Consider the following 17,331-nt stretch of genomic DNA (forward strand, 5'->3'; position numbering starts at 1 on the left):
GAGTCCCACACTGTGAAACCTCGTTTCACGCACGGAATTATTAAAAAGATCGCATCAAGTTACCCTCGGGCGACGCGCACCACTGTGTCTGAAACGTCGATGAGATTCCTCCCCAGACGAGGGTCCCGTCCTCAGGACCGCCCAGGTATATGCAAGTATCCCAGGCTCTGAAAAAGTCGGGGATCTGGAGCAGCTGGGGTCCCCAGGGTTTCAGAGGACAGCTACGCAACCAAGAGAGTTAGCGGGCCACCTGGCTGGCGGGAGTAAAGAAGGTATTTCCCAGCAACCCTTGCAGCAGGGGGGCCGCGTGATGAAGTCCTGGCCGAGGGGCTGTAAGTGGGGTACCAGGTACAACTTCCTGAAGGCTCTCTAAAGGAGGGAGTGTGGCCTGCTTCCCCTTTCCCTTCTATTGGCTGGAATGTAACCTACAGGCTGGTGCTGCTGCAGCCTTCTTAGACTTGGAGGAAAGCCTGAAAATAAGGGACATCAGGAGGGAAGAAGCCGGGGTCCCTGACTCCGTGGAGTCCTGAGTGGCTTGGACGGCCAGCTGGGTCTCTCTGCAGAGAGGAGAGCACATTTTTGTCTCGTTTAAGACACAAGTGTTTTGGATTTCTGTTGCCTATAGTGCCAACGAGTCCTGGCCGTGGGGAAGGCAGGCGCCACTCTCTGGCTTAAATCCAGACACTATTTATGGTTGTTTTTTATTATATTCTGGGAATAACCAGAAAGAAAAAATAAAGCCACATCTTCAGCTTTTTAAAGAGAAGGCGATAATATGGATGGGTACGTGAATGCTCTTGATTTTCAGAAATTTGTCATTGATTTAACAGAAAACTGATTTTAAGAAATTCTTTATATATGTATAACTTTATTTTATTTATTTTTATGTGGTGCTGAGGATCGAACCCAGGGCCTTGCACGTGCAAGGTGAGCGCTCTATCGCTGAGCCCCAGCCCCAGCCCCAGCCCCAACAAACTGATTTTTAATTTAAAAAAACTCAATGTGGGTCAAGCGGAGCTTGTTGACTGGCCTGTGAGCCCGTGGCTTGTGAGTGAGGCCCCGGGGAGGGTCAGCCAGGAGAGGCCGGGCCATCTGGGGCTCAGAATTGATCCTGCCGTGGAAGAGCTGGGCGTGGGTGGTCACCTCCAGGTACAAGGTCCTATCCTAAGACCCCGTGGGTTCAAACTCCTGGGGCAAGCCTGTGGCTTCTCACCAAAGCCAGAGAAACCGTCCCTGCAAAACACACACACGCACGCACACACAGGCACACACACAAGCACACACACAGGCACACACACACGCACGCACACACAGGCACACACACAAGCACACACAGGCACACCCACACGCACGCACAGGCACACACACATGCACGCACAGGCACTCACACACAGGCACACACACACGCACGCACAGGCACACACACATGCACGCACACACAGGCACACACACAAGCACACACACAGGCACACCCACACGCACACACAGGCACACACACACGCACACACAGGCACACACACAAGCACACACACAGGCACACCCACACGCACACGCACGCACATACGTACGCACACACAGGTACACACACGCACGCCCACACTTGCATGCTCATGCACACACACACAGCACATGCGTGCACACTCGCTCGCCCGACGGCAGAGACGGGCTGGGGAGTGAGCAGCGGCTTGGCAGGCTCGCGTCACCACCAACCCAAGCCGCTGCCATCTGTTCCCTCTGCCGACTGCCAGCGTGAGGAGATGTGTCCTGGTGATGCTGGGGGTGAGGAGAGGGAAGGGAGCACCATCCGTGTCCCCCCCCCCCCGTGAGTTTGGGAGGGTCTCGGTGCCCTCCCTGGTTCCCCATGATGCTGCCCAGAAAATGCCCTGGGGGTGGTGTGGCTCGACATCCTGGCCGGGTCCCCACGCCCGCTGTGGCCCAGGTGACCTCCAGGTGACCTTTCCCACAGTCCTCCAGACCCCATGAGAGCCTGCGGGTGACGAGGCACCGGGAGCACGGACACCGGAGCCCAGCCGGCTCCTCCCAACCCACTCCCCTGCTGACGCTGTGTGGCCTTGAGCAGTCGCACCCCCACTCTGTGCCTCCATTGCCACCTTGAAGTCTGGGTGACCACAGAACCCTTCCCGTGGGCTCTGGAGGATCGAGTGGGCGGCCACCGTCGGAGGTCCTCAGGGCCCGTGGCGTCACCGTCACCACACCTGCTTGTCTTGGTGTTGGTGCTTCCTCTGTCACCTGCTGTCCTCGCTGTCCTTGGAGAAGCCTGGACAGGGACGTGGGTTCAGAGATGGGGGATGGGAGGAACCGGAGGTCTCAGGACCGTGGACTCATGGGGGGCACACTGAGAACCGGGGTGGGGCAGCTCTGGACCCCGGGCTGAGCGTCTGCATTTCCCAGCAGTTCCTGCTGTCCCCGACTTTGTCCCTTAGGTCTGGTGGCCCTGATTCTCAGAGCTGCCAGGAGCACAGGTGGGCAGGTCTCAGCCCCGCCACAAGGGGGCGCTGTGGCCAAGGACAGGTTGGAACCGTCTTCCCCAGTCTCCTATCGGTGACGTTAGGCCACGGTGACGTTAGGCCCAGGGACGTCCTCTCCCTCAGTGTCACTCCAGAACTCCTTCTCCGTGGTCCTGGCTCTGGCCACGCCCATGCCAGGAAGGAGGGGACGATGACAGCTCTGCTCTGACAGAGACGGAGGTCTCCAGGGCACCCTGCCCCGCTGTCCTGCGTCATCGCCTGGCAGAGCCAGGCCCAGTGACGGGCACGGCTGACCACCCGCTGCTTCTGCCGTGTCTCTGGTTTGGGGCTGGCTGCGGGTCTGGGCTTCCCAGCAGGAGCTCTGCCTTCCAGAAGGGGAGCCTGAGAGGCCCTGGGAATCCCTGCGCCCCCTGCTTCTGCCCTGACAGTGAGCCGCGTCCCCAGGCCAGGCACCGCGGGGGCTTCCACCAGTCACCCCCTCACCACCACCGTGGCCTGTCAGTCCACCCCCCCATGCCCCACCCACCCATCCATCCACCATCCACACACCACCCACTCGTCCATCCACCATCCACCTACCACCCACCATCCACCATCCATCCACCATCCACCACCCACCATCCACCATCCACCCACCACCCACCATCCACCATCCACCCACCATCCACTCATCCATCTACCATCCATCCACCATCCATCTACCCATCCAACATACACCATCCATCACCCACCATCCACCAATCAATCCATCCACCATGCACCATTCATGTACCATCCACCAACCATCCACCACTCACCATCCACCATCCACCATCCACCATACACCCACCATCCATCTGCCCATCCACCATGCACCATTTACCACCATCCACCATCCATCTACCACCCACCATCCACCATCCATCCACCATCCACCACCCACTCATCCATCCATCATCCACACACCATCCATCTACCCATCCACCATCCACCCACCATCCATCTACCCACCACCCACCACCCACCCGTCCATCCACCACCCACCATCCACCATTCACCACCCACCATCCATCCACCCATCCACCATCCACCACCCCCCACCCCCCCACCTCCATCCCCCATCCCCCCTCCACCCACCCACCCAGGCACACGATGCACCTGCAGTGCCTGCCCCCCACCACTCAATGACGGGATGATCACCAGAGAGACGACAGTGACTGACAGACAGACACCATCCTGGCCTCGTGGACCCCACTTCCGGGTGCTGCCGATGGGCGGAGCTGGCCCCCTGATACGCATTTGATTGACAGGTCTCCTGAGACACGCGGGTGTGGTGGGCGCGACGGCAGAGGACCTGACCGAGCTGCACTGGAAGGTCAGGTGACGCTCCCCAAGGACAGGACACGGGAGCAGAGGTGCGGAGAAGAGACCCAGCAGACGGGCATCGTCCCCCGGGGGCCCGTGGGAACAGCCCGGGAGACTGGGTGGACCAGGGGTCCCACTGCGAGACCCTCTCGTGCAGCCCCGCCCCCACCCACTCCAGCCACAGGCCCCCGGACACGCCGCCTGGCCCCAGCGTGGGAGTGATCCCGAGGCCCGGCGCGGTCTTCCCATCCGTCTGATTCACTGTTCGTTAGCTTTAAGGTGAGGAGGGAAGGGCGCCCCGCGGCCTCACTGGATCAGAGCCCAGTTTTCACGTCTCCCCTGGACGGTCGAGTCCCCGCTATGTGGCCCCCGGGACAACTCCACGTGTCCAGGCCACAGAGTTCCCGCCTGTTCCATGGGACGATGATGATAGTCCGGGGCCCCAGGTCACCAGGACGGACCCCAGAACAGTTCCCCGGGGTCACCCCGAGCCCAGCGCCACGCCCGTCCAGCGCAGGCTCCCGGTTCACTGAGGGACGCAGCCAGGACCCAAGCCCGGCTGAGGCCCAGCACTTGGTCACCACCGACCGCCCGTCCCCCGTGCCAGCCCTGAGAACCTCGGTGCCTCACTTCAGCCTCCAAACCACGCCCCACGGCCAGTGCCCGTGAGCACCCCCATCTAGTGGGGGGCCAAGGCACACAGAGGGCCAGCCTTCCCCGCGTCCCCCAGCCCGGCAGCGGCCAGCTGGGACTCAGAGGTCGGGAGCCTAACTCCAGGTGACCCACATGGCATCTCCCCCCACCCCAGGTCCTCGCTTGCCCTCCACGTCACCCAGCAGCGGGAGGGACAGCTGGGGTCCACAGCCAGCGGGCGGGTGAGGCCCATCCAGGACTGGGGGGACGCAGGGCAAGGGCCACAGACCCAGGCCACTGTCCAGCTGTGCCTGACCCTGATGCAGAACCAGAGGCCAGGAAGGAAGAGGGGACGAGGAGAGACAGACGTGGAGAATCATTGTCCCCAGGACAACCACAGCTGGGGAGGCGGAATGTGTCCCCAGAGACTCCACATCCCACCCAGCACCTGGACCCTCGGTGAGGGACCTGAGGTGGCAGAGGGGCTTGGCAGAGGGGCCTGAGGATCGGGAGGCAGGGGGCAGAGTCCCAGCAGAGACCCAGTGGCCTCACTGGGTACGTGAAACCGTGGGGTGAAGGGAAAGATCCCGGGCGGGTGGCACAGCTGGGCCCCGAGGGTCCTCGTGGTCCCAAGAGGCGGGGGAGACTGAGATGCAGGGGCCGAGGCCCATGGGAAGGACGGAGGGCATCTAGTGGCCTCTAAAGAAGGCTCATGGTGGGTCCAGGCCCCCTGGGCCTCCCGTGCCACCCCTCCAGCTGGCCGCAAAGTCTGAGCAAGCAGGGTTGGGGACGGAGCGGGGACAGGTAATGGTGCGGAGACGCTCTGCCTGCCAGCCTCTCGGTGCCAGCTCGCTCTGCGGAGTCCCGTGCTCCTCGTCGGCTCCCAGGCCACCCCGTGCTGACCCTGGGGGGTCCGGCCTCAGGCAGTGCAGAGGCAAGAGGAGGCAGGGCCTCAACCCTGGGCGGGAGGCTGAGGAGAGCAAGGCCACCTGGTGGGGAGGCCGAGTGCCCTGTCTTGGGATGGGTGCCGCAGGGCTCAGAGAGGCCAGGGGACCTGCCCAGTGCCCCAGGTCTCAGAAGAGGCAGGCCTGGGATCCCCGGGCCAGTGGGGACGGTAGGGAGTGTGGGTGAGGGGGAAGGTCAGCCCCGGCCTCAGGTTGCTGGGTTCAAATCCTGGCTCCGTCCTGGCCAGCGGTGGGCATGGGGGGCGGGTGCCTGACCTGGGCCCAGCATGCGGCCTCCTGGTCCTCAGGTCGCCCAGCTGTAGGAGGGGTGGAAGGGGCGGATGGGCCTCTCCTTGGGGACAACAGTCCTCTCAGGGCCTCTGCTCGGGACTTGCTGGCCGGCAAGCTGGCGGCCCTATCAGCTGGCGCTGGCCCCGCGGTGGCCACAAAAATGAAGGCAAAGACGGCCTCACTTCTGCCCGGGAGAGCTTTGAGGCGTCCACTCACACACGGGCCCCGTGGGCACGTCCGGGCCTCTCTCGACGGCTCTGAGGGCAGGAGCGGGGACAGGGACTGTGAGGACAGTGCCCGAGGGGGCTTCGCCTGCTGGTGGCACTCGGTGGAGTCCCTCCCAGCTGTGCCCATCTTTGGTCGAGGCCACGTGAGCGTGGGCAGCCGGGACCGGGCAGGGTCTGCTAGGTGTCCTCCCTGAGCTGCGGCCTGAGAGCCCAACCTGGGCCGATCCAGCCCGAGGCCGGCCTGAAGTTCAAGGGTGGCCCGTGGGCACCTCAGGTCCTGGCTCTGCTGGGCCCCACAGCCTCCCTGGGTCATCCCAGACATCCCCCTGCCTTCGTGCCACACTCACTTCAAGCCAGAAAAAGGAGTCTGCATTCCCTTCCCGAACCCCTGGGAGGTGGGGCGTGGGAGCCGCGGCTGGGGCAGGGAACAGAGCCCAGGCCTGTCTGCTGGGGAGGCGGCCATGGTCAACTGCCCCTGGACGGGGGAGCAGAGCCCCCTGTGCTGGGCCTCTGCCCTCGAGGGCGGGGCTCACCAAGCCCCCCCCAGCCCAGCCGCCCCAGACCCGGGTGCAGCAAGCCCAGGGTCTCCTGCCCGTGGGGCCCGCTGCGCCTGGAGGATTGGTCAGGAGGAGCGGGGCCCCATGTGCCAGGAGGCCCTTGGTGACCCCTTAGGCTTCCTGAGCTCAGCAGGGCCAGCGGCGGGCACGGGGACAGACAGGGCCCTCCCCCCGGGAGCCGCAGTCTGGTGGGAGGAGGGGCCTCTGTCAAACGGCGGAGCAGTGAGGAGGGTCCCTGAGACCATCCTCAGGAGCAGGCGCTCGCCTGGGGCCACCAGAGGCCACCTGTATGGCAGGCCCCCCAGGACCACGGCCACATGCTGGTGTGAAATGTGTCCCTCTCAGGAGGCCAAGTCCGAAGGCATGAAGCCACCTAAACAAGCCCCGGGGACCCACCGTCTCCTAGGGACACCAGAGGTGCTGACGCTGGGTGACCCACGTGAAGACCAGGATTCCTACCCACCCTCCTGACCGCTCCTGCAGAGATGGATCTCCGCGGCCTGCAGCCTGCTGCACCGCCATGGGCGCTGGGGGCCACATCCCAGACCCCGATCCTGCTGAGCTCCAGCAGAGCAGTGACCGACGGCCTGTGCCCTGCTGCTGGCCTCTCGCCCAGGTGGAGGGTTTGAGTTAGGGCTGTGTGACCTTGGGCAGGTCACTTAACTTCTCTGAGCTTTAACTTTTCACCTATAAATAGAGGTAGCAGTAGGACTGCTCCACGGTGACACTATGACAGGGTCTGGCGCATACAGAGGCTGGACGGCACCCCCAGCCCAGCCATCCCCGGTCCTCAGGACTCGGGCTCCTGCTCCACCATCTCTCTCGGGGGAAGCCGAGGTCCAGGGAAGTTAGGTCCCAGGGTGTGGAAGCCCCTGGCAGGGCCGGGAGGGCGGAGGGTCGCGGCTGGAGTGGTGCCCGGTCCACGGAGAACCCCACGTGCCCAGGACCATCCGCCGAGCGGGGAGGAGGGCAAGGCGGAAATGGCCGCCTCTCACCTGGGCCCCGGGCAGGAGCACTGGCCCACCTCTGCCCACACCTGGCCTCCGGGGACTCTGCTCCACCCATCCGTCCACCCATCCATCCATCTGTCCATCCACCTGCCCACCCACAATCTGTCCATCTGTCCATCCACCTATTCACCCATCCACCATCCATCCATTTATCTGTCCACCCACATGTCCATCTGTCTGTCCATCCCACCCATCCACCCCATCTGTCCACACATCCACCGCCCCAGTCCATCTGTTCACCGGCTCATCCTTCCATCCCCCACTGGAGCTTCCTGTGACCTCCGTGTGACCTTGGCAGGTCACTTCCCTCTCCTCCGGCCCCCTCTCAGCCTGCTGCCCTCTTAGACCTTGGGCTGGTGTTCACGGCCAGTCCCGCCCGACAGCCCCCGGGAACACGATCGCCGTGGAGATTCTCCCAAACCAGGGGATTTTATTAAACCTCAATAAAATATTAAGGGGGAGGCTGGACTCTCCGGGAGCAAATTCTGAAGTGGAGAAATAACCTCGGAGACAAATACTCCGCTCTGAACTGTTGACTGCATCCGGTCTCCCAGACATTTTCAGCCTTCAGTTTTTTTTTTTAAATACCAGCAATAAAGTGGTTACGTAATTAGTAATGCAGCGGACAGGCTGGGGACGGATTTTTCACTTAGAAGTAACAGGAGGCTGTGCGCACTGTGTAGCCGATTCCTACCAGCTCTGGGTTCTGACTGCAGACAAATAAATTATTTTCCGCAGCGCCATTCTGTGCCCCCGGCTGCAGGTGTGGCTTCTGCCCCGGGCCCTGTGGGAAACTCTTTCCCCAGGATTCAGAAGCTGAGTTTTGATTTTGCAGTTGATTTGCTGTGTGACCTTAGGGAAGTCACCTACAGTCTCTGGGCCTTGGTTTCTCATCTAGAGGAAGAGAGGGTTGGCCTGGGTGATGCTGCAGACTGGTGGATCTGGGGATCTGGGAGGGGGCAGTGGCTTCAAATGTCACCTGTGTGTTGAGGCTCCCTCAGCCTCTCCCTGGCCAACTTGCTGCCTCTGCTCAGATGCCTAAGAGTGTCAAAGCTGGTGTAGATGGAGCTGGGAATCCTCGAGCCACCCTCGGCCTGTCATCTCCCCATGTCCCAGGAGCCCCTCCGCCCAAACCAGTGGCCACAGCCGGGGGTCACCGTCCCTTTCTCCTGAGGACCCCACTCGGCTCCCTGGGGTCCTGCAGCCCTGCTCCTCCCCCTCCCCCTCCCCCTTTAGTGGTGAAGCTGGACGGAGACGGACCTCGAGGTCCCGGTCACCCTTGGAGCAACTCCAACTCTAAGACCCGGAATGTTCCACAGCAGTGGACCTCGGGTGCCCGCCTGCGTGGGGACACCTGGGGCTATTCCAGACCCTGTGCCGCGTCCCTGCTGCTGGTGGCCTGTGAACCGCGGGGCCGGGGCTCGCAGCGCGTCCCGCGGCCTTGGTCTCCTCAGGGCCTCCCAGACTGGCCTCACCGCGGAGTCCAGGCCAGCGCCCTGTGACCAGGCCTCTGCGGGCTTCTCATCCCGCAGGCTGGCCGCCTCGCCACCCTCCAACAGCACATGAGCCTGCTCCCGTGGGGACCTCACTGTCCCCTCTGCCAGAACGCTCCGTCCGCAAGGCCCAGGCCACGGGCCAGCCCCTGCCAGAGGAGGGGACAGGCAGCCGACATGCCCCCTCCCGTCCTCCCATCAGCATGGGCTCAGCTCGTTAGCCAGGGAAGCCGCCCGGAAGCCACGTTCTGCTGGAGGGACACTCTCCTGACGCAGGACAAGCCCCCCACCTCTTGGTCCCCAAGCCTGGCCTCTGAGGCTGGACGCCGGGACTTCATCAGACAACAGACGGTGGCGGTGCCACGTGCGGGTAACCCTGGGCTCGTAATTTGACTTTACGAGACCCTGGGCTGGCACCGAGTCCCGACCCTGGAGTGGCAGGACCCTTCTTTGGAGATGGGGGCCACCAGCCAGCCACCCCCAGTTGCAATACCCCAGTCCATCACCAGAGGGCAGCAGACCGCTGTGCTGCGTCCCTCCCAGGGCAGCCAGACCCTCGGGCCGTGTGCAATGCTGGGGCCCGGGCAGTGGAGGGGCAGCCGGGGCTCAACAGAGCACACCTTAGCTCCTGGCCTCAAGTGTCTCCACTGACCCAAGACCCACCCGTGAACACCTCCCGACTCGGCCCCCAAGGGTGGACGCGGGCCTCCCTGAGCACCCGCCCCCAGCTCTGGGCATGAAGGTCGAGGTCCGAGCTGCCGGGGAGACTCGGGCACCTCCGAGCCATGAGGTGGGAGGTGGGAGGTCAAGGTCAGGCCGAGGGCGCTGCAGAGGGCAGGTCAAGGCCCCGGGGAGCAGGGCCTGGGGGACCCCAGGGCAGAAGAATGGGCCGGGAGGAAACCAGAGGCAGAGACCCAGACCCAGAAGCCTGTCCGCCTCCCTGGGAGGAGGAGGGCGCAGACCTGGGGGCAGCGGGCAGGAGGACTCTGCCGCCCGCGAGGGTCAGGGAAGGGGCAGCCAGGCCAGGCGGGCGTCCGAGCTGGGCCTGGGGCACCCCTGGGCCCCCGGGAAGGGCAGGGGGTGGGGGAGGGAGGGCGCGGGGCAGGAGGGGTGGGGGGACCGGAGGGAGGGTGGCGGCTCCTGGGACTCCGGTGGTGCAGCCCGGATCCACAGGTTGAAAGTTCCCTCTAGGCAGGTCAATGGGATTGGTGCCACCGGCTGGGGCACAGGCAGAGCTGGACAGTGGCTCCGAGTCCCTCTGCTGGAGCCAAGCCTGGGTGTCACGTGGTCTCCTTGTCCAGGACATGCAGGGACCCTGTGCAGCAGTTGTGTGTGTGTGTGTGTGTCTGGGTGTGTGTGTGTGTGTGTGTGTGCACGCACGCGCGCAGGCACCAGGGTGGACAGCTGGTCTCCCTCACTAAGACCCAAATCTACAGTGCTGGACTTTGGTCCTGGCATGCAGTGGACACTCATTACTTTTGGTCAGAAGAGCCTGCTCACAATGGCCCATTGAATGGACATGGCTCCCATGGCCCAAGGGACTGCCACAGCTTGGGCGTTAACACAGGCTTCACACTGCACAAGCTGTGGGACCATGGGCAAGTGGCTGCACCTCTCTGTTTTCTCACGTCATCCATCATCTGTACAATAGGGTTCAACGTATCTGAGATCTGTGCTCCGTGGGAGGGTTGCTAGCGCTCAACCTGATGATGGATGGGAAGGAATCTGCTGACGGAGATGATGATTCCCTATTTGATGATGACTCATCGGCCCATCGATGCAGCAACCTGTACCGTGGGCCTCTACCTCTTTTCTTTCTCTTTTTTTCCCTTTGGTACTGGAAATGGAAACCCTGGGTGCTCCACCACGGAGCTGCATCCCCATCCCAGTTTATTTTTTATTTTGAGACAGGGTCTTGCTAAGCTGCCGAGGCTGGCCTTGAACTCACAATCCTCCTGCCTCAGCCTCCCAAGTTGCTGGGCTGACGGGTGTGCGCCTCTGCGCCTGGCAGTGCTTCGGCTATTTCCTCCTCTTCAGACCCAGAGGTCTGGCTGCGGGGGCCTCAGAGCCATGTCAGTGGGCGGTGGTGACCAGCTGCCTCCCCCACTCTCTGTGCCTTGGAGTTTCCCATTGAGTCCTTGGCCCCAGTCTGCACTGGGGGGCAGCTGGAAGGTGGGTGGGGCAGGGATGTCCGAATCGCACTGCTGAGTTCTAGGAGATGTTCTTAAAGACGGACGGCCCTGCTCCAGGCCTGAATCAGATTCTGTCCTGGGAGCCCGGGAGCCAGGACAGATCCCGCCGCAAGCGCTCTGTGGGCGGTGGCGGTGCCTGACTGAGAGCGCCCAAAACTCCCCTAGTGGCCTGGGGGAGAACTGCAGCTCTCTTCCTCCAGGTGCCTGGTTTGGACAGGGGGACCTGGTTCCCATGGCTCCCACTCAGGGAATCTAATAGATAAATAAAGTGCTGGGGAGGGTTCGGGGCTATTCTGACAACGTCACTGTCATTCACATCCCTGGGTGATTTCTGGGGGAGAAAGTGTACTCAGCTCCACGAGGGCAGGACCTGTGTGTGCTGGCACAAGCCCAGAACATCGTGGGCGTTCAACACGCCCTTCCTGTGTGACCAAGTAAATGAACGGCAGTTTCACGGGCAAGCAGCACACGTTATACGTGGAGAAAAGAAGTAGGGTGGTAGTGCAGGCCTCCTAGCAACCCAGGAGGCTGAGGCACGAGGATTGCAAGTTTGAGGCCAGCCTCAGCAACTTAGCAAGACCCTGTCTCAAAATAAGACTGGGAGCTGGGGATAGAGCTCAGTTGGCTGAGTGCTTGCCTGGCATGCACAAGGCCCTGGGTTCCATCCCCAGCACCACAAAAACAAAACAAAATAAGACTAGGGACAAGGCTCAGTGGTAAAGGCCCCTGGGTTCAGTCCCCGGCACCAATAGATAAATAAATGACCCGACCACGGCATCACGGTCTGCAGAGAGAGAAGCAGCTGTAGATCTAGACTTTCAGATCCACGGAGTCAGGTGGTGCTGCTCGGTACCGACACTGAGGAGGGAGTCTGTGCCCCCGGTGGCCGGCCTGCAGGACAGGCACTCGACCTCCCCGGGAGGAGACCCCTCTGCTCTCTGGACTAATCCCAGCCGCTCTTTCCGTTAGAACAGACTCCGGAGGCGCCTACTTGGGATCCACGTCTGCCTGCGTGGCGTGGCCCTGTCCCTCCCGGGCACTTCCCCCGCCCCCCAGCCCTGGCACCTGCAGCGCCCTCCTCCTCCCGTGCCCGCCCCCGGCTCCCCGCTGCCTAAGACCTGCGTATGCTTCCTACGCCACTTCAGATGCCACCTTCCCGTCATCCCGTGGCCGCTTCCCTGATTCCTGGTGGCATTCCGCTGCACCTTCCCTGGGTCGCGATGGCTCCGTGACTCGGGTGGTTGGTGACCTGACTCCGAGTTGCAGCCCTCCTCCCTCCTTCCACTCTGCAAATATTTACTGTTCCTCTCCAAATGCCACGAGGTTCTGCAGACACCGAGACGCAGAGGATACACAGCCTCGGAGGGACCCAGAGGCCACTGGGCAGCGAGGGAGGGGCAGGGGCTGAACGTGACCCCTGGACACTGACCGCCTTGGCCGCTGAAGCTCTACACACTGCTCACAGGACACTCCTTCCCTGGCCCCTCCAACCCACCCTGGACTCGGTATGCAGGGTGAACTCTCCTAAAGGCCTGTCACAGGAGGCCACAACCTCCATGGCTCCCAGGTCACTGGGAACAGATGCCAACTCACTTCCTTGCTCCTGTGCTCTGGCCATGTGGCCCTCTGGCCACAGGACCTTTGCACTTGCCACGCCCTCCCTTCCCGGGCCCGCCTGCCTGGCTGCATTTATGCCACAGGTCTCTACTTGGACGCCCCGCTCTCGTCCTTCTCTGTCACATCACCCTATTTCCTTCATCACGCTCGTCACACATTGTAAATACGCTCCCTTTTTATTTCAAACACATTTTTATAGGCTGCCTTTCCTCACCGCTCTATTATAACCCTCCCAAGGACAGCTCTGATGGCGTCTTGTTCACCGTTTTATCTCCATCATCGTCCCTGACAAACGGGAGTCACTTGATGCCTTCGTGACACATGAATGACGCAGCCGGGCGGGGGACGGACACTGGGCCTGGAAGGGTCCAGCCTGAGGCGTGTGATCCTGCTGCTGCGGGGTGGGGTGCGGTGGCAGGGCCCGCTGCTGGTCCAGGGGCTCATGGTCCCCAGACACTGACAGGCCCAGGCCCTGTGCTCTCGGGGCGTCTGCACACGGGGGCAGGTGGGCACGGGAGACCTGGCACCGTGCACAGGGGGCAGCCCCAGGCTGAGCAGGCACCAGGGACGGGGTCAGAGCTGCTCCCCCAAAATGTGGCGTCTTGGCCACAGAACCCGAAGCTGAGGAATCTGAGCCGCGGCAGGGACGGGGGCTCTGGGACCTTCCCTGCACCGGGGACAGGAGTGTCCTCGACTCTGAGGACCCTGAGGGGACTCTCCAAGTGTGGGCTGCCCTAGGTCCCAGCCCCCAGCCCCTGGTCCCTTCCCCCGACTGCCCACCGCCCCCACTGGCCCAGCTCCTGGTCCTCACTGCAGACAAGGCCCGGGGTGAGGCCTGGAGCCCACGGGCAGCCCACGGGGGTCAGGGCCCCGCAGTCTGCTGTCCATCGACGTCGAGGAGGACCTGCGGGAACTCTCGGGAAGTCCCCTGGGTCGGAAGGAAACTGGAGGATGGCGGAGGGTGGTCCCTCTCCTCTGAGGCCTGCTGTCCCCCTTCTCCCTGGACACTGGCCTGTCCACCTGCTGCTGCCCTCCAGGGCGACTTGTTTGGATCCTCCTGGGTCCAGGCTCTGCCCGCCAACCCTGGGGTCTCTGCGGCCCACAGGCGGGTCCTGCTCTCTCACAGTCCCTCCCAGGACGGTCCCTTCCCATCCCTCAGGTCCCAGCCGAGTGCCACCTTGGTGGGGGGCGCTGGCTGGCCACCTTCTGAAGGGCTCCAGCACAGCCGGGCGCTCTCCGGGCACCGTGCCCGGCCTGCCCTTCGTCTCACGACGGCCATGGGGACCCTCGTCTGTGGCACGAGCTTCCCTTGCCTCCTGTCTCCCTCCTGGGTGGCAGCGAGGTGCCTTCCCGTGGCCCTCTGCCCCCCTGGGCACCACGCCCCGTGCCAGGCTCCCAGCGGTGCTCAGGGACGTGCCCACGAGGTACCCACTGGGGGAAGGCTCTCTCGACAAGTCTGACCTGTCCTCTGGGCCCGAGGCCAGAGCTCAGGGTACCCGGTGCCTGAGCTGCGCCCCTGGACCAGGCGGATGCCCGCTTCTGTCCCTGGGGCCACCAGCTGGCAGAAGAGCTGAGGAGTCCCCGGGGCCTGGCAGCTCTCAGGGAAATTGCTCTCGGCCTCCTGGTGATCTTCCCGCCCCACTTTCCCCAGCTGAGCAGGCAGAGGCTCCGAGCTGGGATCCTCCTGTTGAGAAGCATTAATTTGTAAATATCTTCATTTATATGTAAATGCCGCGTCCTGAGCCAGCCCTAGGGGCCCTGCAGCCCGCCACTCAGCCCCTCCTGCGCCTCGGGTCCACGGGTGGGAGGGGCGGGGGTCTGCAGCTTCCTCCCGAGTCCACCAAGTGGGTGGCCCAGCTCTCTGGGGTGCTCCCTGCCTGGGAGACCACCCGGGTCACGGGGCTCAGGGAGAGGGATGAGGAGATCCAGCCCCACCAGAGCCCTGGCTGCAGGTCCCCAGGCTGGGCTGTCAGTGACCCTGTGTGGCCTTGGGCAAGTTCATAACCTCTCTGAGCCTTGGCTTTCCTAATGGTCAACCAAAGAAGGGGGTCTGAGGCCACTCCAGGGGGGACCCTCCACTTCACCACCTTCGGGGTCTTCTATTAACACCAGGAAAAGATGTGGCAGAAGGAGGAGCATCATCCCCCCGGGCTGGCTGTGACCAGGAGGCTGGACGGAAGAGACGAGTTTGTTTTAGGGTGTGTGTGTGGGGGGGTTGCCCCGACAGCAGGACTCCTGGGGACAGCAGGACTCCTGGGGGCAGCAGGCTCCTGGGGGCAGCAGGACTCCTGGGGACAGCAGGACTCCTGGGGACAGCAGGCTCCTGGGGGCAGCGGGACTCCCGGGGGCAGCACTTGCTGTGAATCTGCTCATCCCACCCTGGGGCCTCAGCCAGCGGGAGGCCTTCCCTTTCCCCATCAGCAACCCCGTCCCAGTCCCCATCCCCCTGGAACCGGCCCGAGACCCCTCTAAAGCAGGGCGCCGAGGGGCCAGCATCTGCACTTGGCCACTGGACATGAGTGTCACTTAAGTTCCACAATCGTTGGGGCCTGGGCCTGCGTGGGGGGCGGGGGAGTGAGGGCGGGGAGGCCATGGCCCGAGGCCCCCCAGGGCCCAAGGCTGGCCTCGGGCTGGGCTGCACGCGGCTCTCCAGCGCCCGTGGTCTCTGCTGGGTCTGCTCCGGCCCTTGGGCTTCCTTAAGGGCTGGGGACTGAGAGCCGAGGAGTGGCCCTGGAGGCTGAGCCTGGTTGCTGGGCACCAGGCGGGGGCGCTGGGAGGCGGGCGCTGACCACCTCTCCCCCTGCCTCCCTTCCCCTAAACGAGCCTTCACCCCCTTCCCCTCGGCCTTCCCCTCTGCTTCAGCATTTCAAGGTGGCGCCTCCTGGTCCCCGAGAAACGGCCAGTGCACGAGCGGCGGCTGGGGCTCACCCTGCTCTGAGCCCTGGGCAGCAGCTTCCCCCAGGCCAGCACGGTCCAGGCCCCGGGAGGGAGGAGGGACGCCCAAGAGGAGGGACGCCCAACGGCCCCCCAGGGAGCAGCGCACCTGCCCTTCCCGCCCCGCAGACAGGGCTGTGAGGCCCCCGCCACCTCTGGTCCTGCTGTCCAGCTTCACCCAGGAGGCCCCAGGTCCCGGGGCCAGCAGCCCAGAGTCCTCTGCTGATGGCACAGATCTCACGTGCACCTACTGCGCGCCGGGCTGGGCTGGAGCCTCGGCCTCCTGGAGCTCGGGTCCCAGGTCGGGGGGAAGGTGAGACCCTCCCCCGGGATCAGCCTCTAAGACACGGGGCCTCGGGCACCCGTGGTCCCGCCACCCCAGGGAGCGCGTGTAACGGTGCCCGCTGTGCCCGCTGTGCCCGACTCGGCCGGGTCCTCCCGCAGCTCTAGAGCAGGCGGCCAGCGTCTGGCGGGGCAGCAGGCAGAGCAGCTGGCCACGCGGTGGGAAAGAGCCGGTCCTGTGTTTGTGTGCGCGTGCACATGTGCCAGTGTGTGCGCGCGTGTGTGTGCGTGTGTGTGCGCCCGGGTGTGTGTGCACTCCACCGACCCCGCCGGATGCCCTGGAGGAGCCTGGGTGCCGAGGAGCAGCCGTCCAGCGGGGCAGAGTCCGGGGCCTGCCGGAGTGGGGTTCTGAGGGTTGATGAGGAGTTTGCCGGGCGACCAAGGGGAGGAGACACCAGCGCGTGGGGCAGGCCAGAGGAAGGCCGTCGGCAGGGTCTTTCTGGGTGGGAGGAGGAGGGGGCACACACTCCCAAAGACGGGTCTAACCAGCTCGTCCTTGGCCTCTGGGACACGGGAGGACGCCTCCCTCCAGCCCCTGCTGCCTCGGCCCGGGAGCCCCGTGGCCTGGGGTCATTTCCTCCCCAAGCTCGCAGCTGGGTCTTTGCTGGCTGTGTGTCGAGGGGGGCTCTGCTCGCCCTCTCTGGGCCCCAGCGGCCACGCGGTCCCCTGCCCTCTCCCTGTGCCGGCGGGCCTCACCTCACGGTGGACTGGTACACCAGGTCCTCCCGCCTGCGGTAGTTCTCCAGGTGCGAGAAGTTGGTGGAGAACATGGCGTCGAAGGTGAAGATCTTCTGCTTGATGGTGCCGCCGTCCGTCACCTGCACAGAGACAGAGGCCGCCACTGTGAGCGCTCAGCTGGCCACCCGGCCCTCCCCAGGCACCGGGGTCTGGAGGTGCCCCTGGGGGAGGCCTGTGGTCACTGCAGTGTCCTGGGCAGGAGGCGCTGCCCCCACCTCGCTGACGGGCAGGGGTGGCTCTGCAGAGTGGACACTCCCAGGGCCTCAGCCACGAGGGAGCAGACTGGCCCTTCCCTCGGCCTCTTTCCACGCATCAGGCGGTCCCCCTCCTGGGACGGAACTGCCAGCACCTCCTGGGGACATGGACAGACCAGGGGAGCGTGGGCTGTCAGAGTCAGCCACAGGGCCGCTGCCCCAGCCCAGAGCCGTGGCCAAGGGGAGAGGAACGGGGAGGAGACTGGACAGGAGGGTGGGGGCTGGGCCAAGCAGAGTGACCGGAGCCGGACGAGCCAACGTGAGGT

At 63.9% G+C, this 17,331-nt stretch overlaps 1 protein-coding gene across 1 annotated transcript in view; it reads right to left on the bottom strand.

Moving 5' to 3' along the window:
* The window catches only part of Igsf21 (immunoglobin superfamily member 21), a 163,095-nt gene that overhangs the window by 43,189 nt on the left and 102,575 nt on the right, over nt 1-17,331 (bottom strand). The window contains exon 3 of the mRNA XM_026400855.2: nt 16,770-16,891. Within this exon, the coding sequence (XP_026256640.2) occupies nt 16,770-16,891 (122 nt within the window). The remainder of the gene's footprint in view (nt 1-16,769; nt 16,892-17,331) is intronic.

This window comes from Urocitellus parryii (assembly GCF_045843805.1).
Source record: "Urocitellus parryii isolate mUroPar1 chromosome 11 unlocalized genomic scaffold, mUroPar1.hap1 SUPER_11_unloc_1, whole genome shotgun sequence".
In the NCBI taxonomy this organism is placed as follows: domain Eukaryota; kingdom Metazoa; phylum Chordata; class Mammalia; order Rodentia; family Sciuridae; genus Urocitellus; species Urocitellus parryii.